This window comes from Budorcas taxicolor, chromosome 11 (genome assembly GCF_023091745.1).
Source record: "Budorcas taxicolor isolate Tak-1 chromosome 11, Takin1.1, whole genome shotgun sequence".
NCBI lineage: Eukaryota > Metazoa > Chordata > Mammalia > Artiodactyla > Bovidae > Budorcas > Budorcas taxicolor.
Window position 1 is genome coordinate 133,794,170 of NC_068920.1, and position 27,301 is coordinate 133,821,470.

Below are 27,301 nucleotides of genomic sequence, written 5' to 3' on the forward strand. Positions count from 1 at the left end.
GGGATGGCGGAGAGGTAGCCAGGCCCGTCCACAGCCAGACCCAGGAAGCAGAGTGTTTGGGTGGACAAGACCAAGTATGTGTGTGGTCGGGTGGTGGCCGTGAGCGTTGGGGTGGCGGGAGAAAGGCCTCGGTTTTGGAGCCTCTGGCAGCAAGGATTCTTCCCGGAGGGCTGGGGCAGGTCGTGGAGAAAGCTCGGGTAGGAAGGAAGAGGGGCTTCTACTCAGTGATGTCCTTCTAAGTTCCAGATGGTCAGCTCTCCCTGAGCCCTGCAATCCCACTCTGCGTTCCTGCCCGAAGTGGCCCCAGATCTCCGAGAGTCCCCGTAGGTGGCCCGTGCCAGAGCGCTTCCTCTGCCCTGCGGCCGGCTTCTCCGGAGCCAGGAGAAGCAGATACCAGCCAGGATGCCCAGGACCCAGGGCTTCTCCGAGCCCGAGTACTCCGCTGAGTACTCGGCCGAGTACTCTGTCAGCCTGCCCTCGGACCCTGACCGCGGGGTGGGCCGGACCCATGAAATCTCAGTTCGGAACTCGGGGTCGTGCCTCTGCTTACCTCGCTTCATGCGACTGACCTTCGTACCAGAGTCCTTGGAGAACCTGTACCAGACTTACTTCAAGAGGCAGCGCCACGAGACCCTGCTGGTGCTGGTGGTCTTTGCGGCCCTCTTCGACTGCTATGTGGTGGTCATGTGCGCCGTGGTCTTCTCTGCTGACAAGCTGGCCCCCCTCGCCGTGGCCGGGGTTGGGCTGGTGTTGGACATCATCCTTTTCGTGCTCTGCAGAAAGGGGCTGCTCCCCAACCGGGTCACTCGGAGAGTGGTGCCCTACCTGCTGTGGCTGCTGATATCAGCCCAGGTCTTCTCCTACCTGGGCCTGAACTTCTCCCGTGCCCATGCGCCCAGCGACACGGTGGGCTGGCAGGCCTTCTTCGTCTTCTCCTTCTTCATCACGCTGCCGCTCAGCCTCAGCCCCATTGTCATCATCTCCGTGGTCTCCTGCGTCGTGCACACACTCGTCTTGGGGGTCACCGTGGCCCAGCAGCAGCAGGATGGGCTGAAGGGAGTGCGGTTGCTGAGGGAGGTGAGTCCCGCCTTTTGACCCGGCCAGTGACTTCCTTCCCCAGCGGCTCTCAGCTGAGATGGTACCTGTTTCGGACGGTGGGTGGTCTGGGGCTCTCATCGACATGTGTAGGAAGGACCACCTCTCTCCCAACCCCTGGCTTCGCAGGAGCGCTGGTCTGTGGTTGGCTTGAGGGATCAGAGGATTTCCGGACATTGGCCACTCTGTCAACCCACGCCCAGACTGAGTGGGTGGCCGGAAGGGCCTGGGCCTGATCTCAAGCGAGGCAGCCTTGTCCTTGTCACTGACCCCTGCCGGGAAGGACTCTTGTGGGGAAAGAGGGCTCCCCTGGCTTCTGGCCTCTTAACTTGGCATTGAGTGGCTTCAGCAAGGGGCTGACTGTGTGGACTCAGTGTGCCTCTGCCCAGTGGGGACGGTGTTTGCCTGCCTAAAGTGGCTGTTATCAAGATGAAAGGTTGTGGGTGACCTCAAATGATGAGATGTGAAGGACTGTGTGGTTGTCACAGATCCCACTGCTGCTGCTGAGAGCTCAGGGTGCTTGAGCGCTCAGATGACGGAGTGGTGGTCTCCCCCCGGGAGCCGTGGTGCAGGGATACAGACGGGGACAGGGTAGCCAGCCCTAGTGAGGGAGGGTCTACTGGTTCTGGAGGAAGCTTTCTGCTGGAAGGGGCGGAAATTTGGCCTTAACTTAATAGGCAGTCTGTGCTCCCCACTAGGTGCCAAGACCCTGGGTAGGTGCTGAGGGGCTGCGGAGATGTGATGCCTGGCCTTCTGAGCTGGGTCACCTATGGGGCGATGGGGGTTCCATAGGGCTGAGAGTCTATGAATTCCACAGCTGTGTATCCTACTCGCTACCTTTTCCTCATTTTGTGTATGAGCCCAGAGATGGAGAGTGACCTCTCTCAGTTCACACAGCTAGGTATGGCAGTGGGTAGCTGGAATGTCCATGTCCAGATTCCCATTTCTGGACTCTTCCTTCTATGTCACACCACTGCCCCCATCTCAGCCAGAGTCTCCTGGGATGGGGGGGCTGAGTCTCCAGGGGTGCGGCAGTGCCAGCGGTGGATATAAGCACGCTGTGGGGCCGCCCCATTGCCTCCCTCTTGGTTAGAGGGAAACACAGGTTTTTTCCTCTGTTTTAGCTTTTCCCCCAGTTCTTGGACCAAGATTCTTCCTGTTTTCCCATTCTGGCTCATGCAGTCATCTCACAGAAGCTTTGTGCCTTGATTCTGCAGGGGCCCAGCCCTGGGCTGGTATACATGGATTCATGCAGGCACACTGGAAGGTCCCTTTTCCTCCCAAGGCCCTGTTCATAAAAGGGTGACAGCCTGCCATACCCCTAATGACTTCCGAGTTGGTGAACTTCAAGTTGTGCTCCTGCCAGCTGAGGGCCCTGCTGGAAGCTATCTGGGCAAGAATGGTGAGAGGCATTCCTTTGGGGAATCAATGAAAAGTACAGCTTGCGGGCAGATCGGTGGGCATAGCAGCCCTTGGAGCCTGGGATCAAACTCTGAACCCTTTACTTTATCTAAACAGTCACTTCTAGCTCTTTTCTCTTTGCCAGGGTCCCTGGACCCCATGAATTTGCAGTATGCTTCGCTGCCCATGAAGGAGGCAAATCAGACATTCTCCACATTAGAGCCCAGAGGGTGAACGCTTGATTGTTGATGTCTTTGGGGCGCTGCTGAGAAACAGAAACTCCAAAAGATTAGGAAACAGGAAAAAAAAAAAAAGAGAAAAATAAGTAAATCAAGAATAGCAGTTGTTAGCATCCCAGGAGAGCATGAGCTTGACATAGAAGCAGTGCCTTGGATACAGCTTTGGGACTAGAAGGGGAGAGAGACGGGGCTCCCAGGGTCTGTTTGGGAGCCTGAGATAGAATGCAGGAGGCCCCAGCCTTCAGTGGGCTGTGTTCCAGAAGTTTCTGAGTCACTTGTTTGGGACTAATATGACTTTTTGAAAAGGTGCCTGCGTTCCCAGGCCCACCCACCGGAGTCTTAAGTCATAGGGGCCCTGCATTCAGTTTCTAGGAGCACGATGGAGCCCTGAGGCCCCTGCGGCCCCCTGCCGCTGTGGGGAGAACACCTCCCCGCCACAGCCTTGGAATGAAGCTCACCTGCCTGCTGCTCCCCTGGGCCCCTGAAACCCCCCGGGATGGGGTGCTGGCATAGAAGAGGGCAGGGCTGGAAGACAGGGATGTGAGGACCAGGCAGCCAGACCCCCTCCCCCCCGACTGTCCGAGTAACACCGGGCACCTCCTTGCGTCGCTTTCTCCTGCCCACAGACTCCTTTTGCTTTGTCTTCTCCCATCACCTGTTGGCTCCAGCCAGGAACTCTCTCCTGGGTTGGTGGAGGGTGAACCCAGTTTCACAGTTAGAAGTAGACACTGGGTTTCTGGGGCTTTGTGAGTGCCAGCAGCACCGAAGGAATGTTCCCAATGCCTGAGCGTGCTTCCCCTGGCCCTTCATCCCCACAAACCGTACTTGAGTCTGGGGTGGGAGGAGATAGAAGGACATGGGGGCCTTGGGGTAGCCTGAAGTATCAGAGGCAAGCCACCCAGCCTACCTTGCCTGGCTCTTCTCATGGAGGCAGGCTGGTTGGGGTTCCATCAGGAAGAGCAGGTGGAGTCAGGGGCTGTGGGATGGGGTGTCACTGGGGCTTCACTTATTTGTGGGTGAGTGGCTTTGACTGAGCACAAGTATGGGCCTTGCAGCTTGCAGGTCTGGGACTGAAGGGAGTCAGATAATGATGTCAGAGGCTGTTGTGGAGGAGAGCATGATGTGGGGCTGGGGAGGGAGAAGCAAACTGGCTTTCTCCACATCCCTCCCCTTGCCTGGGTCCTAGCCCAGCTTGCCTTTTACTGCCCCATCGGTGAGCTGATGAAGCGGGGAGGGGGTCAAGGGCAGGGCCAGGCAGCTGCTGATGGGTGAAAACGAAGGGGAAGATGGGGCGGGAAGAAGATGCAGCCGAGATGGGGAACATTCCTGTGACCAGTGGCTGCTCTCAAGGCCCTCCCATGTAGCTGCAGACATCTGTTAGCTTCTGAGGGGGTCCTTAAAAAATGAATCTGACAAGTTAGGGTTGAGGAACCCCTGAGAAATAGTTTACAGCTTTATTTCCTAGCAAAGAGGCTATTCAGGAGCAAAACTCTCTCATGGAATTAATAGCCTGTTAAGACCTTTATTCACAAATTAGAGCATGATGGAGCCGTGGATGTGTGATTCCTTTCACACCTACAAATTACATAGCAGATCATCCACCTAGTGAATGCACATTTGGCTCTGGGAGGCTGGAGGGAGCTCATGCTGCAGTGTATAGGCTGGAACTGTGTATAGGCTGGAACTCAGGTTCACACGCATCATCTCAACTGATCTTGGGTGTTACTGGCTCCATTTTATAGGTGAGAAAAGTGAGCCTTGGGAGGATGAGAGAAGAGAGGAGGACTGGCAACTAGAGAGGGATCACTGGTGAGGGGGGGATGATGGGTGAGGGGCCGGGGGCATCCCTGAAAGCCTCTTTTTCTCTGTGACCTCTTTCCTGTGTCCTTGGCTGTCCCCTGATGTCTTTGCTATAAGCAGCATTGAAGAACAGGGCCAAGGAGTGGGAGGCCCTAAAATATCACACCTCTCTGTTTCCCCCTGGGAATTGGATGTAAAGAGGGGAGAAGCCTGTGACAGAATGTTCCTGGTGGAGGCGTGGCCAGGAGTTCATGAGAAGTGAGTGCAGAGAGCAGGAACAGGAGCTGGATGGGGAGGTAGGGGGGCATCGCCTGGGGCTTGCAGCCTCAGAGGTAGGTGTGTGTGTGTGTGTGTGTGTGTGTGTGTGTGTGTGTATCAGACAGACAGGTATCTGTGTGTGTGTGAGTGACAGACAGACAGACTAGGAGTGGGCAACAGCAACCCAGCTCTTGGCCCCTTGGAGCAGCTGAGGGGCGTGTGTGTGTGTGTGTGTGTGTGTGTGTGTGTGTGTGTGAATGACAGACAGACAGGCAGACTGGGAGTAGGTAACAGCAATCCAGCTCTTGTCCTGTTGGCCCTGGGCTCTGCCCCCATCCCACAGTGGGACAGATGGCTCATCCTCCACAAGTGTGTAGACAGGCATCATGTAGGAACTGGATAACAAGGAAACACATAGGAGGGGACCGGGAGGCCACTGAATCCAACTGCCTGGGGGAAAGAATGGTCAGTTATTGAACATGTAACAGCTTTGCAGAAAGTTTCCTCTCAGTCCCTTCCCCTGGCTGCATTTTTCTGGGGCCTTTTCCTATCCTTAAAGAAAGTGAAGATGCTCAGTCATGTCCGACTCTTTGCAACCCCATGGACTATAGCCTGCCAGACTCCTCTGTCCATGGGATTTCCCAGGCAAGAATACTGGAGTGGGTTGCCGTTTCCTCCTCCAAGGGATCCATCCTGAGTCTCCTGCATTGGCAGGTGGGTTCTTTACCATTGAGCCACCTGGGAAGCCCCAGTTGGGTCCTCCAAGCCTGAATAAACACTTGGCTACCCCTTCTCCGACCTGTGCCCTCATGAACACAGGCACTCGTGGTGATCTACTTCCGTGTGTACCATCCTGACCGACACTCAGATTTTGAACTCAAAGATAACCCCCAGGTACAGACCCAGTGAACCTGGGGATGGACAGGGTACTCACGTTTACTGAGCTCTTGCAGTGTTTCAGCTGAGCATCTTCTAGCAAGAGGCAGATCATATTTTTGCGTTACAGATGAGGATACTGAAATACGTAAGTGAAATGGCTCATCCAGGGCTACATAGCAAGTGGAGGAGCAGGATATGAACCTAGCCAGTGGAATTCCAGAGTTCCTTCTCTTCTCCCGTCATAAAAGAACCCCTTAGATCTTCCCCGAGAATCTGTTGAGATATAGTTCCGACAGGATTGGGTCCTCAGTTTCTTCACCCACAAGTGTCAGAAGGAGCAACGCAGGGGACGAGGAGGTGTTTCTAGGGGCAGACATATTGCTGCTTATGGAGAGGCCGAGCTGTCTGGGCATTGCAGCTGATAGGCTGTATACACCTTCCTGGCTGGAGGAGGCATTGCTCCATTACAGGACCTTATAGTAACCCATGTCTGTAATCATGATCCCCACTTCAAGAAAACATTAGGTTACATTTAGTGTAAAATGGGGTCTAATACTACATTCTAAAAACATTTTTTATCAGAAATGGATAAGAACACGTTTGGATGAATAAGGATTACACTTTGGCTCTCTAGGAAGTTCACTAATGTGGGTTTTCTCAGTGGCCTTACTATACATGTTGGTAAAGAATCTGCCTGCAATGCAGGAGACCTGGGTTCAATTCCTGGGTTGGGAAGATCCCCTGGAGAAGGAAATGGAAACCCATTCCAGTATTCTTGCCTGGAGAATCCCATGGACAGAGGAGCCTGGTGGGCTATAGTCCATGAGGTCACAAGAGTCAGACATGACTTAGCGACCAACCCCCACCACCATCCCTTCATTTACTCTGTATTTCAGTTATCCACGGTTATATAACATAACCTCAAACTTAGTGCCTTAAAACAGTAACAGTTTATTTAATCTCACGATTCTCTGTGCTCAGCTGGATGCTGCCCTGTTTCCCATACCTTGGCCAAGGCCACTCATTTGGCTGCCTGGACTGTTTCTTTCAGCAGCAGCATTCAACTGATAGCTATGCTGGCAGAGCCTGAGAAGGTCTTACACACATGGCTGGAGCCTTGGAGCTTCTCTAAGTGACCCTTCCACGTGGTTAGCTTGGGCTTCTTCACAGCATGGTGGTAGTCATCAGATTTTAAAGGCTAGACCCATCACTATTGGTCAAAGCAAGTCACAAGGGGTAACCCAGGTGCAGGATAAAGGGAAATTGATTCTACCCCTTGATGTGAGAGTGATATGTACATACTAGGAAGGAAGGGATGGAGGGCCGCCGTCTTCTGAGGCTTTTTACTAAACCAGGGGGTGCATGAGGGATGTTGGGGGAAAGAGATGAAGAGAGCCATGAGTCTGGGTGGGGTACCTTAGGATGCTTCAGAAGTTAGAAATGTGGTCTGCTGTGTAGTCATTTCTCTGTATCCGTGGATGTGAAACTTACACATACGGAGAGCAGACTGTCTTCGTTGTACTGTGCCACTTTATGTTAATATATGCCCTTGTTATTTGTGACAGTCCCTGGAACCAGTCTTATGCAGATACTGTGTATAACTTTTTGAAGGTATTGATTCTCTATGAGATCCAACACATCATTTCTAAGATACTCAAAGTTAAAAACTGCCTTGCACGTGAAAAGATGATAGCTCACGGTTCATCTGCCTGGGATTTGCCTTATGTTCTGAAGAAGAATTTGTTCTTTTTTTCAAACACACATACTCGCTCTGTCCAGGGCACTGTCCAGGGTGGAGGAGGGCACACTGCCTCCGATCACGACCCCAGCACCAATCCCGGCCCTTTCTCGCCACATATCAGCTAGATGGGCAGCCCGGTCTGATGTTTGTATTCCTTTCTCAGGAGGTGGAAATTTGCTTGTGCGCATCCTTCAGAAACACATCCAGTTTGTCTTTCTTAGCAGATTGTCATTTGCCCCAAGGAGAGGAAGACCACTAGTACAGCCCCTTGCAGTGCCTCGGTCCTGACTCTCTCTCTATACATGTGTGTTGAATAAATACATTCCTGCTTTGCTTTTATCTTTATTTCCTTCCTCATCAACTCTGAGAGTTTGGTAAATCTTTGGTTAGATCCAGGCTAGAGAAACGTTCTGATGTTAGTTTATGTGATTTGAAAATGACATTTTAAAAGCAAGACTTATATAACTCTTCAAGAGTGCTAGTCTGTACTTCCTTACCACTTGTTAATAAAATTTTTTGTCTTGTCTAGGGAAAAAGCAGCAATAGAAAAGGGTTTTAGGGGCCCAGAAAATGAGTCATTGATATCCTGTTGGCCTAGTTCTAATCTTGACCTTAGGCAAAAATGATTTGCATAAGATCATGTAGAAGAATGAGCAGAGTTGGAGGTCTCACCATCCCATCCCACCTTCCTGCTAGTTCCTCTAGTCTAAAGAGAAACTATATTTCCTGTGTCACTTACCAAGCATCATTCTAGGCAGGAGTATACAAAGAATGAGTGAAAGTCATCCCTTGGCATCAGGGAGCTCCCAGGTTGTGGTATAAGCCTGTTAGTGAAAGAGACCCTGCCTCAGGAAACAGAGGAAGGCTTCCTAAGAGCTTATTGTTGAGCTGGGTTTTGAGGGATAAGTAGGAGTTTACCAGAGGGAGCAGAGGGAACAGGGCTTTCTGATCAGAGTCATAGGAGATTCTAACTGGCTTTGGATTGGTGCGAATTCTGTGTGACAGGAGCTGGAGTGGGTGGCAGGAGCTAGAGATACGAGGTATAGAGAAGCTAAGTAGTGGAAGGGCTAAGGAATTTGGGCTTTATTTCTCTAATGAGGAGGCTTCATTGAAGGAATTTGGGCTTTTTCCTCTAATGATGAAGCTTCACTGAAACAGGGGACAGATAAGATCTGATTTGTATTTAATAGAATCCTTCTGGTGGACTTGAGTAAGGTTGAAACTGTTTAGGAGGCTATTGAAGTAGTCCAGGCATGATGCCATGAAGGCCACTCACCAAGATGGAATCAGAGGATGGAGAAGATGAGTTCAGGCTCAAGTGCCTGTGGGATATCCAGGTGGAACTATCAGATTATTCAGTGGATCGTTATTGAACACCTTCTGTATGCCAGGCCCTGGGCTTAAGATCTGGAGCTTAGAAGAGAGGTCATGGATTCTAGATTTGGGGATCATCAGCCTTTAAGTGGTACCCAAAACCATAGGGAGGATGAGGGGTTGCCTAAGGACAGTGTGTAGAATCAAAAAGGAAGAGGGCTCAGGACCTAACACTAGGGAGCAGCCTTGTTGGGGGACAGTCCCTCACATAGAACATCCAAATCAACCTCTGCTTCCTGCGTGTGCCATGCTTTTCCCAGGTGGCTGGTGATAAGTAGATGGCCCTTCTGGGAGCAGGAGGCAGCCCCTGGCTAGTGGCGTTTGCACCATTTGTTCTTTTGCATTGGGGAAGCTTTAGACAAGCCATGGTGAAGTAGGGCTGGGGTGTCAGGTGGGGGACTGCTCACGGGAGTGTTTGTCACCTTGTGGGGGAGGGGGAATAGGTCTGTAAGGGCACTTTATAAATTGTAAAGTACCTTGAGAATGCTAGCTGTTTATTTCTTTATTGCACCTAATCTTGACAGACCATCTCTGATCTTTGATCTGTGAATGAATCAGACCAGGTTTATTCATCATCCTTTTCCTCATCCCTCTTCTGTGTAACCAACTGGCTCTTTCCCGCTCCTTGTGAAAGGATTATTTTAAGGAGTGTTTTTAATTATAAAATGCCATCTAATATTGCAGAAACTTTGGAAATGAGAGAAATTTATTATAATCCTGTAATAACGAATTTTGTGTGTCTCTTTCTAGCCCTTCCTTTCTAGAAATTTTTGCAAAGCTGTACGCATTACTCTCTACTTAGTCAGCTTTATAGAACAGACTTTTTTCTGTTTTAAATTAGTGTTCACGATCATCATTTTTAATGGCTGCATAATATGATGTCGGCTAAATGTACCATAATTAACTCAACTGTTCCTTTTCTGTAGGACATTTGGTTACTCTTACTTTATTGATTGTATTTATTTATCATCTCATTTTCATTTGCTTATATTATTATGTATATGTAATACCAGCAGGCCCATTGCCTCTCTCCTTTCCCCTCCTGGCTGTTTTGTGTCTGATGTATCTTCCTTCCTCGGATTACATTTTCAGCCGTTCCTTCCAGCAGAATTCCTCTTTGTGGTTCCTAAGAAGTTTGCTTTGAATAATGATGAAACCTTTTCCTGTTCCTCCCTTCAAGAGCCCTTTCTTTGTTGTAAACAGAAAAGAAAATGACACGTTTCAGAAGAAATCCCATACCACGCTTTATCCTCATTTGAAATCCCAGTGTATGCAGGCTGGATTTGAACGGTCGCAAGATTCCGTGGTCGTGGGTTGTTGTTCCCATGTCATTTGAGGACTGGTCCCCATGAAATGGGGCCAGCTGAGTCAGAGCTGGCAGTGTAAGGCTGGGAGCTGCCTGCCCAGGCCAGAGTTGGGCTCAGGGCTGCCCCTGAAGCCCCCAGAAGGCTGGGTTTTTCACCCGAGGGGGCTGGGCAGTGGGGAATTGATCCCCATGGACCACATTCTTAAGAGACTGACCAATAAGCCCAAGGCTAAGTCACCAACCTGCTGATGGTAGGTGGGCCTTACCATTCTCAAAGGATGGTAACACCCTGCCTGTTACAAGTTTACTACCAATTCCTAAGAAACCAAATCAGTCACTTCCTGAAGGGAAATCTGAGCAAAGAGCATTGCCTGGTGCTGAAGTGGATCATCCTCCCAGGCTGGGGCTGGGAGTCCCCCTGCTACCCCCCGGGGCCCGTTTCCCAGTAATGGGCGATGCTGTCAGCTAGACGCAGCCTCCCCCAGATTGCGAGAAGAATGCCACAGTTTCTCACTCGTCAGCTCTGTTTTCTAAACTCCTACACATGATTACAGTTTACCTTTCATTGTGCTGCATCAAGCACTCCGGAAAACAGAGGAGTCCCCCCACCTTCCCTAAACTGGAGCCGTAGTTGTTACGTGGCCTGTCTCTGGGATTGTGCTGCATCAAGCACTCTGGAAAACAGAGGAGTCCCCCCACCTTCCCTAAACTGGAGCCATAGTTGTTACGTGGCCTGTCTCTGGGGACAGATCTGGAATGTTGCCTCTTTATGTCAGTAAAGTGTCCTACATAGGATGGTTGCTTTAGCTGAGCCACCATTTTTCTTGTTGTTGTGTAAGATTAAACGAAATGCATACTTTGCAGATGAAGTTCCCTATGAGGACAAAAAATTCTGTACTTTGTAAAAAAAAAAATGTATATATTTGTTTGGCTGTGCCAGGCCTCAGTTGTGGCATGAGGGATCTTTAATTGTGGCATGTGGGATCTAGTTCCTTGACCAGGGATCAAACCTGGGTATGCATTGGGAGTGCAGAGTCATAGTCACTAGGCCACCAGGGTAGTCCCAAGAATTCTGTACTTTTGATGCAGGGCTGTTTGTTTGCATCCCAGCCACGGCCTTACACTTAATATCTTTTTTCTTTATTCCCTTTTTTTGGAGGCATCAATTGAGAGTAGCAGCAGGTAAGAGACACAGTGAAGGAAGTCTCTGGAATGATTTAGACTGGAGGAATGTCAAATGTGTTCTTCCTCTCAGTTGACTGCTTGAGATTTCAGTGTGAAGCTTGTTTGCTTCCATTATTGCAGCTAAGGGCGCTGTGGGTGCCCACTGCTCCTGGGTGGCCTCATTTTGTTCATTTCCATGCCCACCTCACAGCACTCATCGCTGGATTTAGGGGTAGAAAAGATGGAGCTTGCAGTTCAATTTACAGAGATAACACGGTGCCCAGAATCAGAGAGTGAAGATGGAGCGTGGGTGGTGTCAGGTCCAAATGCAGTGACAGTCCTTTAACCTGGAGAGATTGACACAGGTGCTTGGTCAGTTGATGCCAAAAATTAAATTATTTGCCAGTGGTCATACAGCTGTGTGTCAGAACAAAGAGAATTTTACTGTATGTGAAAAAAAGGGAGTAGAAACAAAAGCTAGATGGTGGTAAGCGTTGGTGATCACCAGATGACCTTGATGCATTTTGTGTGTGTAAGAGCCACAATGCCTTAGATACTGTGGGGCAAGAAGAGGGTTGGATGGGGCACAAAAGAACATTCTGGGGGTGATGGAGGCGTTCCCTGTGGTGACTGTGGATGTAGTCACACAGTTGTGTGAACTTGTCAACACTCATCAAAGTAACATTTTATTATTATTATTTGGCTGTGCCACATGGCTTGCAAGATCTTAGGTACCTGACCAGGAATGGAACTTGGGGCCCCTGCAATGAAAGCACAGAGTCCTAATCACTACATGGCTAGGGAATATACATTTTACATGGGTGCTTTTTATTGTATGTAAACTTTAACTCCACAAAGTAGATTTTTAAAAGTCAGTAGAATCTAAAAATCACAAAAAGTTGCACATAACTATAAACATTTATATGCATTTAAAAAGCTTATTTCAGCTGAAAACATCTAGCTACTCATCTTTCGTGGAAAGGAAAGATCATTGCCTCTGGGTATCCTTTTTGGTGTCCCTTGTGACCTTTTGTAGGTAAGATGTGACTTCTGTAATTTCTAGTTTCCTTAAAGTGGAGAGAGGGTTAAAAGTCACTTGAAAATAATCTAGGGACCGAATCTTAGATCTTTATGACTTTTATTTTGGCTAAATTTTTACTGGTGTCTTGCCCACTTCTAATTCAGCAGCAGTTTCTGTTAGTTACTCACATTTATTCAGAAATTTCCAAAATGCTCGTTTTACTTTTCTTAGAAATAACAACTGTCTGTCGTTCATACTGATACTTTACTTGCTTAGGTTCTTAATTACATTATGGGCTTCCCTCATAGCTCAGTCGGTCAAGAATCTGCCGGCAATGCAGGAGACGTGGGTTTGATTCCTGGGCTGGGAAGATCCCCTGGAGAAGGAAATGGCAACCCACTCCAGTATTCTTGCCTGGAAAATCCATGGACAGAGGAGCCTGGTGGGCTACAGTCCATGGGGTCACAAGAGTCGGACACGACTTAGCGACTAAACTACCACCACCACCAGAAATTGGAGCAGATGTGCAGGAAAGTTCTAGAGAGGTCCTGCCAGCTGTGCACAGAAGGTCGGCAGGTTCTGTGGGAGTGGGTGGACTTGACTAATCCGGAACATGGGTTTGGAGGGCTTTAGCACTGTCCTGTGTTCCTGGCCCTCCTGCTGGAGCCCCATCCTGCCCCTCTAAGCATCTGGTCCTGGTTCTGGTTTATTCAGGGGAAGAAACTCACGTCTGCCTCTCATTCTCTACCCAGTAGCCTTCCTGGTATTTGGATTCAGCCATCTTGCTCTCTTTCATTCTCCTCTTCAGCCTGACCTATTGCACTTTTTCATGAAGCCCTCAGGTGACGTGGTTTCTGGGCCTTACATCATCCTAGCACTTTCTTTGGCTGCAAACTGAGACGTGGTGCCTTTTCCCGTCTTAGACACATTTTCCCTGCCTGCTCTCAGAACCCTGCCCATCCTGCCTTGTTGCAGGACACAAATGCTAGAGGTGTAGAGACCACAACTGTAATTTGAGGTTTGGTGGGGAGGGCGGTCTCCACTCATGGAAATTTAGATGTTGTTGTTCAGTTGCTCAGTCATGTCTGACTCTTTGTGACCCCATGGACTGCAGCACCCCAGGCTTCCTTGTCCTTCACTATCTCCCAGAGTTTGCTCAAACTCATGTCCACTGAGTCGATGATGCCATCCAACCATCTCATCCTCTGTCACCCCTCTTCTCCTCCTGCCCTGAATCTTTCCCAGCATCATGCTCTTTTCCAATGAGGTCTTAATAAAAGAATTAGAGTCTACGTGAAAATGGAAGTTAATCTAGAGAAACCCACTGCTGCTTAGGTGGTAGGATAGCTCCCCAGAGACTGACAGAATGTCTCTGACCTGTCAGGATGTGCTATTTAAGAGAGCAGAGGAGCTGGTCCCAGGGAACCATTAACTGAACCTGCAGCCTGGAGCTGGAGGTGCATTTGCCTCCCTGGGCCGTCCTCTGACCTGGGCCGTCCATGTCCCTCTGCAGCCTGCGTGCCCCTTACGCCTTTCCCTTCCCCACAGCTTCTCTGTTCCTGTTGCCCTGCCAGAGCAATAAAGACCAGCACGATTATCAAGTTACCCAGAGTCTGACCCATCCTCTTCTCTGTCTGCCCTCTTCTTTTCCTACAGGGACGCTGTGTTTGTTGTTGATTGCTTAGGAAGTCTAACTGCATGTGTGCGCCTATTGATGGGCATCTGTTATCCTCCTGTCTGCTAATTTACCTCTTCACTCGGCCAAACGTGTATGGTTCTGGACACATGTTTGCACAGGTTCCTGGGGACACAGACACAGTACCCTCAGGTCCTGCCTACAAGGGAGCTTGGTTTATTTATTTTCTTAAAAAAATAATCATTGTCTGAATATGGGCCTGGCACAGAGCAATCCCTCCAGCGTTGTTGAATGTTGTTGCATGAATTATGAGTAAGTTGAATCACATGAAATAATCAATATCCAACCATTTTCAACATGCAAGCAATGGCAATTTCATTTCATATGGTTCTGTTTAATATAAAAATAATAAATGTGCTCACTAGGGAAAGCCTCAGTTCAGTTCAGTCAGTTCAGTTGCTCAGTCATGTCCAACTCTTTGCGACCGCATGGACTACAGCATGTCAGGCCTCCCTGTCCATCACCAACTCCCAGGGTTTACTCAAAACTCATTTCCATTGAGTCGGTGATGCCATCCAACCATCTCATCCTCTGTCGACCCCTTCTTCTCCCGCCTTCAAACTTTCCCAGCGTCAGGGTCTTTTTACATGAATCAGTTCTTCGCATCAGGTGGCCAAAGTATTGGAGTTTCAGCTTCAGCATCAGTCCTTCCAATGACTATTCAGGACTGATTTCCTTTAGGATGGACTGGTTGGATCTCCTTGCAGTCAAGGGACTCTCAAGAGTCTTTTCCAACATCACAGTTCAAAAGCATCAGTTCTTTGGTTCCTAGCTTTCTTTATAGACCGGCTCTCACAATCATACATGACTACTGGAAAAACCATAGCTTTGATTAGACAGACCTCTGTTGGCAAAGTAATGTCTCTGCTTTTGCCTGGAAAATACTAAATAGTATGGGGAAATATTATCCATAGTATTATGTTTCAAGGATACCTGGTGTTAACATTAGGTCCCTTTTTACAGACAGAGGTGATGATTAATTTTTTTCTTCTATACCATGTGTTGTTCCTATTGTAAGAAATATTAACATTTCATGCATGCATGCTAAGTTGCTTCAGTCATGTCTGACACTTATGACCCTACGGACTGTAGCCTGCCAGGCTCCTCTGTCCAAGGGAGTCTCCAGGCAAGAATACTGGAGTGGTTTGCCATTTCCTCCTCCAGGGGATCTTCCCAACCCAAGGATAGAACCCATATCTGTTACACCTCTTGTATTGGCAGGCAGGTTCAACTGAGGCAGAAATAAAAACACAAAAATGAAGCCCCCCTTTCCTCTGCCGCTCCCCTCCCCACAGGCAACAGTTGCCAAGTGTGTGGCATGCATACATCCAGAGAGTTTTCTTTGAATTTGCATGTGTGTGTGATATATGCACATTTGAGATTGAGAGATTATTTATGTAAGTTTATGCAAATCAAGGAAGCAAACTTCTCAGTGCTAATATCCACACATTCCTTGATAGTAGCTGGTGCCCCCTCGAGGTGGTCACACGTCCTTGGTGATCTGTTGCCCTTCCTTCCTTCAGCCAGAAGCCCCGCCGTGGGGTCCATGCTGGTGGCCTCTCGTGGGCACCTGCGGCCACTCCTTGAGCTGAGGGAGAGTCATAGTATCCACATACCCGCCGAGTACTGACATCCCTTGTGTTTCTGATTTTGTCTGTTTCATCAGTCTTGTCAGTGAACAGGAGTTGAGTTGAAACTCTGCCCTGCTGTGGGTGTGGGTCTCGGGAAAACCACTTGATGTCACTGAGCTTGGTCTTCTCCTCAGTGAGTGAGGAGAATAGAGGACACGAACCCAGTAAGCAGGAGCCAGACGTGGGGCCAGATGCCAGGGTTCCATGTCTGGTGCTGCCTCTTGTAGCTCCAGGAGCTTGGTCAGGTTGCTTAGTCCGCTCTGTGCCTTCATTACTAAATCTCTGACTGATAGAATGAAGCTCCTGGAATAGTACTTGCCTCGTGTGTTTGCCATGCTGGTAATGATGACGCCCCAGCTCCTCCAGGGTTGTGGTGAAGGCTGTAATGAGAGGATGAGTGGACACACTTTGTGAACCACAAAGCCCCATTCAGATGCAAGTGTTACTATGATTATATGCTTATCTGTCACTAGTACAACCCCAGAGTTTCCCTGTTGGAAGGTGGCAGACTGCATTTTGCTTGAGTGGTATTTACAAATCGGGAGGAGTTGGGATTTGCACCTAAGAGGATCTCATTCCTGTGTTTGCGCTCCCCTGCTGCTCACACTGCTTCTGCCAGGAAGGGTGGCCTCTGAGTTATTACTGAGTGTTTCCAGAGAGGATGCTGGGGCCCAGAGGGGAAGTGACTCGCCTGAGGTCCCACAGAGAGACAGTCTCAGTGCCTGTGTCTGCAGCCTCGGCTTCCAGGCCCCCAGGCCAGCACTGTGCTCCACCGTGGCCCCCCACATGATGGGCCACAGACCCGCGACGGGAACAGGAAACAGAAGGGACTTCATGAGTAGTTTGTGTGGCTCTGATTCGGGAACTTACTGTGGAGATGGCAGCTTCAGAGGGCTGTGGGTAGGAATGGTTGGCAGGTGTCAGAGGCAGGTGACATTGCAGTAATGGAGTGAAAAGAGAGTGAGGGGCCCGCGGGGCGTTAGGAGGAGTTTGTTTAGAGAGGAGACTGTTGAGCCTGTGGTTGTGTGGGGAGAATGATGAGAATGGGAGGCGAAGATGAAAGGGGGGCAGGTCACCTGGAGTGGGCGTGTTTGACGGGATGACGTGGAGTTCTGGGCCCCTGAAAGAATTTCCAGTGAAAAATTGGGATGGCCTCAGGCTTCATGTCTTTTGCTGCTGAGCTGTTCTTGGTTGCTTGATTCATTTTGCTTTAGTTCTTCTAATTTGGGGAATTCTGTTTGCTTTCTTGGGGCCTTGGCAAGGATTCTCTCCTCAGAGACCTGGATCCAAGAGCTGAGTGGTTTCCTGGAATATGATTGCCTCCTCCTGCTCCCCTGACTTTATAAGAAGGAAGTTGGAAGCTGGAATGGGTTTTTTTTCCAACTCTTGAGAGGCCTCATTGAGAGACTGGTCTGAGAGTGAAGATCCTTGGAGGATATTTCCTCTGGCTCAGGATAATTGACTTAATCTGCTATGTGTCTCATTTTTCCCTTTGGAAAAAGGAGCGATGCTGCCTGACTCACTTCTTCCTAAAATACTGTGTGCTCAACTTCTCTCTCTGGAAAGTCTCGCTTAGGTGCATTTTGCAATATTATCATTCTTAATGCCCATCACGGAGTCCAATGCCTTTCTTTCTTTGGGGGCTGAGGGTGGGACTCATCCCACATTTACTGAAAGTATGTCCTCAAGCTCTCAGGGAGTCGCTATGACAGACGACCTGTGAGAGTACAGAGAAAAGGCATCATTCTGCCTTAGCTGGGAAAGGTCTCTTAGAGGAGGCAGTACTGAACTGTGCCTTGAGGGGAAAAATATATTTTGAGCCCTGGATTGCTGGGGGGCAGAGACAATTGCTGGTGGGCCGTGGTCTGGGGTTGAACACACACACACACAACTTTGACTGCAGAATTGGGTGTATGAGACAGATGAATCTGGAAGGTAGTTTGGAATCTCAAATGGGTGACCCAGAAAGCTATTTGAAATTGCTTTGACTACATTTTGTAGGCAGTGGGAAGCAATAGAATCCCAGAAGAAGAGCAGAGAGAAGACAGAAAAAGTAGTTTTCTAATAGTGGAAAATATTTCCAAATTCAATGAAAACTATAAATTCACAGTTCCAGGAAGCTCAAAATAACTCAAATAAATATAAAGAGCAAAAATAGAATCATACCAAAGCACATCACAGTCAAGTTAGTTAATCCTAGTAGTTAAGGGGAAACTCATAAAAACAACCAGAAAGAAAGACATAGAGGAACAAAGATAAGAATGATAGTAGATGTCTGGCCAGAAGTTATTAAAGGCAGAAAACAATAGAACTGAAAGATAGATCAAATTAGAATTCTATACTCAAAAAATATCCTTCAAAAAATGAAGATGAAGACTTTTTTTTTTCAATAGACAAACTAAAGTTGAGAGAATTCATGACCAGCAGACCTATACCACAAAGCATTAATGAAAGTTTTTCAGGCAGTAGAAAATTGATACTAGATAAAAATTTGGACTGTACAAAAAGAATAAAGAGGCCTATGGAAGTAATTTTTTCTCATTTTTAATATCTTTAAAAGATTGTATAAAGCAAAAACAAACAGTGTGCTGTTTATGACATAGATGTATGATGTATGACAACAATAGCCCAAAGGATGGAAAGGAAGAAATGAAAATATACTGTTATAATTTTCTTACACTACATGTAAAGTAATAATATTTGATCTAGACTGTATTTTTTTCTTTAAAAAAATTTAAATTGTGGAAGTATGGTAACACATTTATAGGAGACTTGAAAAATGCAGACCAAAGTTATATATACTTCTATATATTACAGTTTTTTAAGGAAATTAAGATTTTTAGTTGGAATTTCAATATCAAACTCTCAAAAATCAATAGGATGGACAGAAAAGTAGAAGGATATATGGACTTGAAAAGCACTATAAACTAATTCAACATAATTAAGATTTATACAATTTTCACACAATGGCAGGATACAAATTCTATTCAAGTTCTCATAGAGTATAAACCAGGAGAACTGGAACATATCCAGGGACATAAAACAAGGTGCAAAAATTTCATGGTCTAAAGGTATTGATATCATACAGAGTCTGTTCTCTTATCACTGTGGAATTATTTTAGAAATCAATATCAAAAGATGTTTGAAAATAACCCATATATTTTCAAGTGCAGTGTGACATTTACCAAGAACTTTGACTTAGCCACTGAAAGCCACAGTAAAGTTAGAAGATTGAAAAAACACAGAATCTTTGCAGAGAAAAAGCATTTAAATGCGAAATTGATATCAAAATGAGAAATTAATATCTAAGATGCTTTAAAAAACCCATGTATTTAGAAATTAAATATACATGAAATAGATTATGTTAAATTAAAGATGCATATAGGCATAGCTCATTTTATTGTGCTTTGCTTTATTGCAGAATGGGCTTGAGGTGGCTCAGATGGTAAAGCGTCTGTCTACAATGTGGGAGACCCGGGTTCGATCCCTGGGTCGGGAAGATCCCCTGGAGAAGGAAATGGCAATCCACTCCAGTACTATTGCCTGGAAAATCCCATGGACAGAGGAGCCTGGTAAGCTACAGTCCGTGGGGTCTCAAAGAGTCAGACACGACTGAGCAACTTCACTTTCACTTTGCTTTATTGCACTTCTTAGACATTGTGTTTTTCATAAAGTGAAGGTTTGTGGCAACCCTGAATAGAGCAATTCTGTTGTCACTATTTTCCTGACAGCATTTGCTGACTTGTGTCTCTGGGTCACATTTTGGTAACTTTTCCAATATTTCGAAGCACCAGCAAAAAGATTACGATTTGCTGAAGGCTCAGATGATTATTAGTATTTTTTAGCAATAAAGTCTGTTTTTAATTAGGGTGTGGTCCTAGTGGTAAAGAACCTGCCTGCCAATACAGGAGACGAAAGAGACCTGGGTTCAATCTCTGGGTCGGGAAGATCCCCTGGAGTAGGAAATTGCAACCCACGCCAGTATTCTTGCCTGGAGAATCCCATGGACAGAGGAGCCTGGTGGGCTATAGTCCATGGGGTCACAAAGAGTTGGACATGACTGAAGTGACTTTGCACACCATGTTGTTTTTTCAGACAAGCTATTGCAGTTAGTAGATTACAATATAGTATAAACGTAAGTTTTATGTGTTTGGAAAAATTTGTGTGACTTGCTTTATTTCAATATCCTCTTTCATTGCAGTGATCAGAACCAAATCCACAACATCTCTGAGGTATGGCTATATTGTAAATCTCAGAGCAACCATTAAAAAACATAACAAAGAAGTGTGGCACACAAGCCTATAATGGAGATAGAGTAGAATGATAGACAAAATCAAAAGATGGCAGGAAAAGAGGGGAAAAGTAACAAAGAACAAATAAGACCAGTAGATGACAAAAGATAGTTTTAGATTCAACAATACTGAAAATAATATTAAATGTATGTGATATAATGACTCTATTTAATAGGCAGGTATTATTGGATGGATAACAAAGTAAGAACCAACTATAAGCTATCTTAAAGAGGCCCATTTTTATTACAAAGACACAGATTTAAAAGGATGGAAAAAGCTATTCCATGTAAACACTAATCAAAAGAGAGCTAAGATGGCTGGCTATGTTAGTAACAGACAGTGCCGACTTTGGAATAAAGAAAATTATCAGGAATAAAGAGGAACATTTCATAATGATAAACGAGTCAATTCATCAAAAAGACATTAAGACCCTAAATGTGTATATATATATATATACACCTAATAATAAGGCCTTAAAATATGTAAAGCAAAAAAACAATAGAACTTAAAGGAATTGACAGATTTGTAATTATATTTGAAGATTCCAACACACCTCTTTCAGTTATTGGTAAAAGAAATAGACAAATTAGAAGTTAAAGAATATAGAACACATGACAAATTAAAAATATGCATTAATAGAACTTAACAACCAGCCAGACCAAAGTGATATTTATAGAACTCTCTACCCAATGAATGCAGAGTATAATATTTTTCAAATGCACTGAAATGTTCATGAAGACGCACAGTCTGGACTACAATACAAGATTCAGTATATTAAAAAGTTACTAAAATCATGCAAAGTGTAATGTTATCTGACAAAAATAATGGATTGAAGTAGAAATAAATATATCTTGAAAATTCTAAATTATATTTGGAAAATGAAGCAACACATGCAAAAATGGGTAGACAAATCACAAGTAACATTAGAAAATGTGTTGAATTAATGTGAAAACACAGCATACCAATTTTTTGGAATGCAGACAAAACAGTGCCAAGAGGGAAATTCATAGCACTAAATGCTAGTGGTAATAAAAAAGACCTAAAATGAATGATCTATGGGACTTCCTTGGTGGTTTAGTAGTTAAGAATATGCCTTGCAATGCAGGGGACATGAGTTCAATCCCTGGTCAGGGAACTAAGATCCCACATGTCCAGGAGCAACTAAGCCTGTGTGCTGCAACTGCTGAGCCCGTGCACCACAAGCAGAGAGTCCAGGTGCTTTACACACATCGTTTTCATGAGGTCCCTAACCCACCCTGAGGTAGAGGTCCTGTTATTCTCATTTCATAGAGGAGGGAGCAAGCTTAGCGCAGTGATGACACCTCCCAAGGCCACAACCCGTGGTGGTGAAGTTGGAATTCAAGCCCAGTTTCTAACTGCTGTGTTTTACTGTCCTTGAGTGTTCACCTTGTAGAGAGATGGTGTGTGTGTGTTAATATATTTGAGAGGGGTTGGGACAGATAGTCCTGCGGGCCCCCAGAGGAAGGATGCCACAGGAAGTGTGACACTGAGTGTGAGCTGGGAGGGACTCGGGTGCCAGTGGGGCAGACCACTGGCCATGCTGGTGATGGGCTTTAATCGTCCACTCAGGTTAGAAGAGAAGATCTGATCAAAAGCATAAGGCTGATAAGTGGGAAAATTCAGCAAAAACCAAAGGGAAATATTTTAAGAAATCGAAGCTTCTCAGGAAGTCAGGGGATGGGTTGAGAGCTCTCCTGGGAGCCTGGGATACATGTGTCCCCAGGGTGAGAAAGCTCCTGCCGGCTGGGTGGCTGGTCTTTGAGGGCAAGGACGGTGGAGGCACTCATGAGTGGACAAGGCATTTGAAGGAAGAGGACGAAAACCAGGTCCAGAGGGAAACTTAGACCCAATGAGCCACCTGGCATCATCTGTAAGAGACTTTGCAATTGACAATGAGAGGATCTCCCTTCGAGTGGTGATGAGCTGGAGTGGGACCACTCAGGATTCATGGCAGCCAAGTTGCCAGCTGGACGCACCCTCACCTTTATCCAGGGAAGGCTTGTCAGCACGAGGCGATGATGGTTCTGTGGGGGTAACCAGAACCAGCTCCAGTTCCGGAGACGGTGCCTCTTCTGCACGTGTTGGCACTGAATGCTAAATGACAGACGATCGACTTGACCTCTCGGGTCTGGGGCGGGGCTCTCCCTTCACTCCTGGTGGCTGCAAGCCTGTGGGTTCCTGCATTTCATGGAGCAGAGCAGGAGGGCCGAGGGCGAGCCCATCTGATGCTGCACCCAGATCTTGTCTGAAGAACCTTGGAAGGTTTATCTTCCCAGATGGCCCTTTGAGAAATCTGGTGGGGGGCGAGGCATGTCCCGTGGAAACAGGTATGTGCATAGGGGAGGTTCTGGGTGGGCCTGCCCGCCACCGGGTGTTTCTTGAGGTCCTTCCCAGTACAAGAGGGAGTTTCCCTGAAGACCAGTCTCTGTTTCTAAGAGTCCTGGTCCGGTGGTGGTTAGGGTGTTGCAAGCGAGTGGACGGAGCAGCTGAAACTTCCCATAGTGCCCCTTGTCTTTATTGTCTCTGCCCAGAGAGAGTCACTGCAGAAAGATGATGTAGTGAAAAGGGAAAAGACAGAAGTCATCCTAAATCTCCCTCCCCTGCATGATAAGCGCTGTTGACATTTTGATGTTTCTGCTCCTGCGCCATTTCATTTCTACTCTTAAAATGAAATCAGAGTATGCCTGCATATTTAAACTTTTTTTTTTTCCTCTGAATGACTTATCTTGCCCTTATTTCCTCTCTAAGAAACTAGAGAAGAAACACAAGGAGAGTGTGATCGCTCAGGGGTGGGGCCATCCCGGAAGGCTCTGTGGAGGGGCGGAGGTCAGCTAGATTTTGAAGGAAGGGAGGAAGGTGATGGGGGGGCCTGTTTGGGTGGGGCGCTGCTCACATTGGGATGGATGCAAGGGTGTGCTTGCCTGGTGTACTGGGGATAACTCAGGGGGACTATAACATCTGTTTCCATCCTCCCGCCCTGCATCCTTTCCTTCCTCCCTTCCTTCCGTCTCTCCCTCCCCCCTCCATCCCCCATTTATTCATTCCTTCACTAAGTAGTCATTGAGCGCCTCCTATGTGCCAGGTGTTTGTCCAGTGCTGGCCACACAGGGTCCTTGGAACAGATCTTGTCCCTGCCCAAGTGGAGCGTGTAATGTAACAGGCTCATGTGTTTTACTCAAAGGCAAACATTCAAGACACTTAAAAATAGTAATACAAACATGGGTTTTTATGGGATAGAAAGCAGAAGCGGCATGCCCCAGCAGGGAAAGAGGTGAAGCTTCCTCCACACGTACTTTGGTGGAAAAGTTTGAGGGTCCTCAGAGTGTGGGCTGTGACATGTGCTGAGGTTCAGGAGCGCCTGCCGGGTGACAACGTTGGGGACATCAACTTGGCTAAAGCAGGTGGTTTACATCCAGGGACTGTGGGAGATATTTAGAAAAGGTCCTAGGGAACAGAGTTATGTAGGATCTTGTGTGCCAGAATGAGGAAAATTGGCAGCTCTTGAGGTGTTTTGAGCAGGAGATGGAACTTTCAAAAAGGTAATTGTGGAATTTTAACATGATCCCAGAGGGTAGAAAACTGAGTGCCAAAGAATTGATGCTTTTGAGCTGTGGTGTTGGAGAAGACTCTTGAGAGTCCCTTGGACTGCAAGGAGATCCAACCAGTCCATCCTAAAGGAGATCAGTCCTGGGTATTCATTGGAAGGACTCATGTTGAAGCTGAAACTCCAATACTTTGGCCACCTCATGCGAAGAACTGACTCATTTGAAAAGACCCTGATGCTGGGAAAGATTGAGGGCAGGAGGAGAAGGGGACTACAGAGGATGAGATAGTTGGATGGCATCACCTACTCAATGGACATAGGTTTGGATGGACTCCTGGAGTTGGTGATGGACAGGGAGGCCTGGCGTGCTGCGGTTCATGGGGTCGCAAAGAGTTGGACACGGCTGAGCAACTGAACGGAACTGAACTCAACAGAGGGTAGATTAGCAAGACCAGAGGAGGGCCAGGGAAACAAATCTGTGCCCAGTCCTGGGGGAGGTGAGGGTTTGGGCTAGATGATGGCAGGAGGAGGACAATGAGGAAGACCCAGAAAGACCAGATGGAATGAATGACCCACTGGAGGTGTGGAAAGGAGCACCAACAACAGGGAGAACAGTCAGCCAACAAAGGCTTACTGCAGATTGCTTGGCACTGGGTCCTGTTATCTTGGGTACACAGTCGGGTGAACTGTGGTCCCAACCCTTGGCTGGCAGAAATGGGACCTTCAGCCTGGGGCTGGCTGGGGAGACTGCAACAAGCTTGGGTGTTCCCATTGTTCCTGGGCTATACCTGGGAGCTTTTGAACGATGCCCACATCTGGGCTTCAGATTTCACTGTTCTGGGATGCTGCCCAGGCATGGTCCCCAGGTGAGTTTCAGGTGCTGTCAGGGTTGGGAGCCTACTCAGATGGTGCTAATTCAAGACAGTTGAGGCTGAAGAAAGTTAGGAACGGTGATAGCTTGCCAGGACTTTAAATTTGAGTTGTGGAATTTGAAAGTCTTTGTGTGTCACGTGACTCAGATGGTGCACGGAGAGGACTGGGCTGTGGCCTGGCAGGTTCCTCCCAGGCCAGTGTGTGATGGTGACTATGTAACTCAGGGTGAGAAGGATCAGAAGATTGTTAGGAAAGAGAATAAATGGACAGAAGAAAAACAGGCAGTAAGCAGAGGGAGTTGATGTTAAGCGATTGCAGTGTTCACAGTTTGGTTTAAAGAACCAGGAAGGTTCCAGGATATTGTCTTTGTTTTTATATTTACTATAGCAAAATTCTCCAAGCCAGGCTTCAGCAATACGGGAACCGTGAACTTCCAGATGTTCAAGCTGGTCTTAGAAAAGGCAGAGGAACCAGAGATCAAATTGTCACATCCGCTGGATCATGGAAAAAGCAAGAGAGTTCCAGAAAAACATCTATTTCTACTTTATTGACTATGCCAAAGCCGTTGACTGTGTGTATCACAATAAACTGTGGAAAATTCTGAAAGAGATGGGAATACCAGACCACTTGACCTGCCTCTTGAGAAACCTATATGCAGGTCAGGAAGCAACAGTTAGAACTGGACATGGAACAACAGACTGGTTCCAAATAGGAAAAGGAGTACGTCAAGGCTGTATATTGTCACCCTGCTTAGTTAACTTATGTGCAGAGTACATCATGAGAAATGCTGGGCTGGAAGAAGCACAAGCTGGAATCAAGATTGCCAGGAGAAATATCGATCACCTCAAATATGCAGATGACACCACCCTTATGGCAGAAAGTGAAGAGGAACTAAAAAGCCTCTTGATGAAAGTGAAAGAGGAGAGTGAAAAAGTTGGCTTAAAGCTCAACATTCAGAAAACAAAGATCATGGCATCTGGTCCCATCACTTCATGGGAAATAGATGGGGAAACGGTGGAAATAGTGTCAGACTTTATTTTTTGGGCTCCAAAATCACTGCAGATGGTGATTGCAGCCATGAAATTAAAAGACGCCTACTCCTTGGAAGGAAAGTTATGACCAACCTAGACAGCATATTGAAAAACAGAGACATGACTTTGCCAACAAAGGTCCGTCTAGTCAAGGCTATGGTTTTTCTAGTGGTCATGTATGGATGTGAGAGTTCGACTGTGAAGAAAGCTGAGGGCCAAAGAATGGATGCTTTTGAAGTGTGGTGTTGGAGAAGACTCTTGAGAGTCCCTTGGACTGCAAGGAGATCCACCAGTCCATCCTAAAGGAGACCAGTCCTGGGTGTTCATTGGAAGGACTGATGCTGAGGCTGAAACTCCAATACTTTGGCCACCTCATGCGAAGAGTTGACTCATTGGAAAAGACTTTGATGCTGGGAGGGATTGGGGGCAGGAGGAGCAGGGAACGACAGGGGATGAGATGGCTGGATGTCATCACTGACTCGATGCACATGAGTTTGGGTGAACTCCGGGAGTTGGTGATGGACAGGGAGGCCTGGCATGCTGCGGTTCATGGGGTTGCAAAGAGTCGGACACAACTGAGCGACTGAACGGAACTGAACTGAACTGATAGCATCTAGAGAATCCCATGGACAGAAGTGCTTGGAGAGCTACAGTCCATAAGGTTGCAAAGAGTTAGAGGTGACTGAGCGACTGAGCTTGCAGGCCTACCACCTAGAACAGTGAATAAAAGAGAATCACCTGGAGTGGGGGTGCAAAATTTAGACTCCTGAGTCTTAATCAGTTATACTTGGGATGCCAGTGCACCTGGATCAGAAACTAGAGAAACAGCAACTAAGGAATAAGCACTGAAGGGTCTAGTCAGAACCAGTGACTAAAAAACCACATCCTGGGTGTCTCCAGGCAAGGCTCTGGGAGGCTGCAGGGCTGAGCGAGGCTGAGTAATCCCTCAGAAGCACTCAGAGAGCAGAGAGGGAATCGAATCTCCAAGGAGAAAGCCATGACGCGGGTTTCTGCAGCTGAGAGTCTGCAGAAAGTTCTACTCTTAGGACATGAGTCATCTTGCATCGAGAGGTACGGAGTCCTTGGAATCCCAAGTTGGCTGAGTTCCATGGCTCTGTGTACAGGGGCTTCCGTGTGCTTGTGAGACTGCAGATCCCTTCCATGTTGTGCTGTTTGTGTGGCAGTCATACTGCTGGGATTCTAGAACTCTCCTTCTGTCTTCAGATGGTATGCTCCTCTGGGCTGGTGCATTTGTTCTCAAGCTCACTCAAAGTTCCAGGAAATCAGGATCTCTGCACTCAATCTAGGTAGGGCTACTTAGAGGTGAGAAGGTCAGAGCAGGCAGCTGGAATCCTCTCGTTGTTCTGGTGACTTCCATGAGTGTACAGTTTATTACTTTTTGCCTTTTCTGTATTTAACTTTGGTCCTTGTGAGAAATTGGGTTAAATTGCTTTTACTATCCAAGTATTACCCTGGAGGAGGAGATGGCAACCCACTCCAGTGTTCTTGCCGAGAGAATCCCATGGACAGAAGAGCCTGCCAGGCTGCAGTCCATGGGGTTGCAAAGAGTCAGACACAGCTGAGCACACACACACATAGTAGAGCTTCCCAGGTGTGCCAGTGGTAAAGAACATGCCTGCCAATGCAGGAAACAGAAGAGATTGAAGGTTCATCCCTGGATTGGGAAGATCTCCTGAAGGAGGGCCTGGCAACGCACTCCAGTATTCTTGCCTGGAGAATCCCATGGACAGAGGATCCTGGCTTGTTCAGTCGCTCAGTCGTGTCCGACTGTTTGTGACCCCATAGACTGCAGCACGCCAGGCCTCCTTGTCCATCACCAACTCCCGGAGCTTACTCAAACTCATGTCCATTGAGTCGGTGATGCCATCCAACCATCTCATCCTCTGTCGTCCCCTTCTCCTCCTGCCTTCCATC

At 47.4% G+C, this 27,301-nt stretch overlaps 1 protein-coding gene across 1 annotated transcript in view; it reads left to right on the forward strand.

Annotated features, from left to right (window-relative positions):
* The first annotated feature begins 334 nt into the window (after window positions 1-334).
* ADCY3 (adenylate cyclase 3) overlaps window positions 335-27,301 on the forward strand; it is an 87,274-nt gene continuing 60,307 nt past the window's right edge. Inside the window, exon 1 of the mRNA XM_052649699.1 lies at window positions 335-1,077. Coding sequence (XP_052505659.1) covers window positions 403-1,077 — 675 coding nt within the window. The 5' untranslated portion in view covers window positions 335-402. The remainder of the gene's footprint in view (window positions 1,078-27,301) is intronic.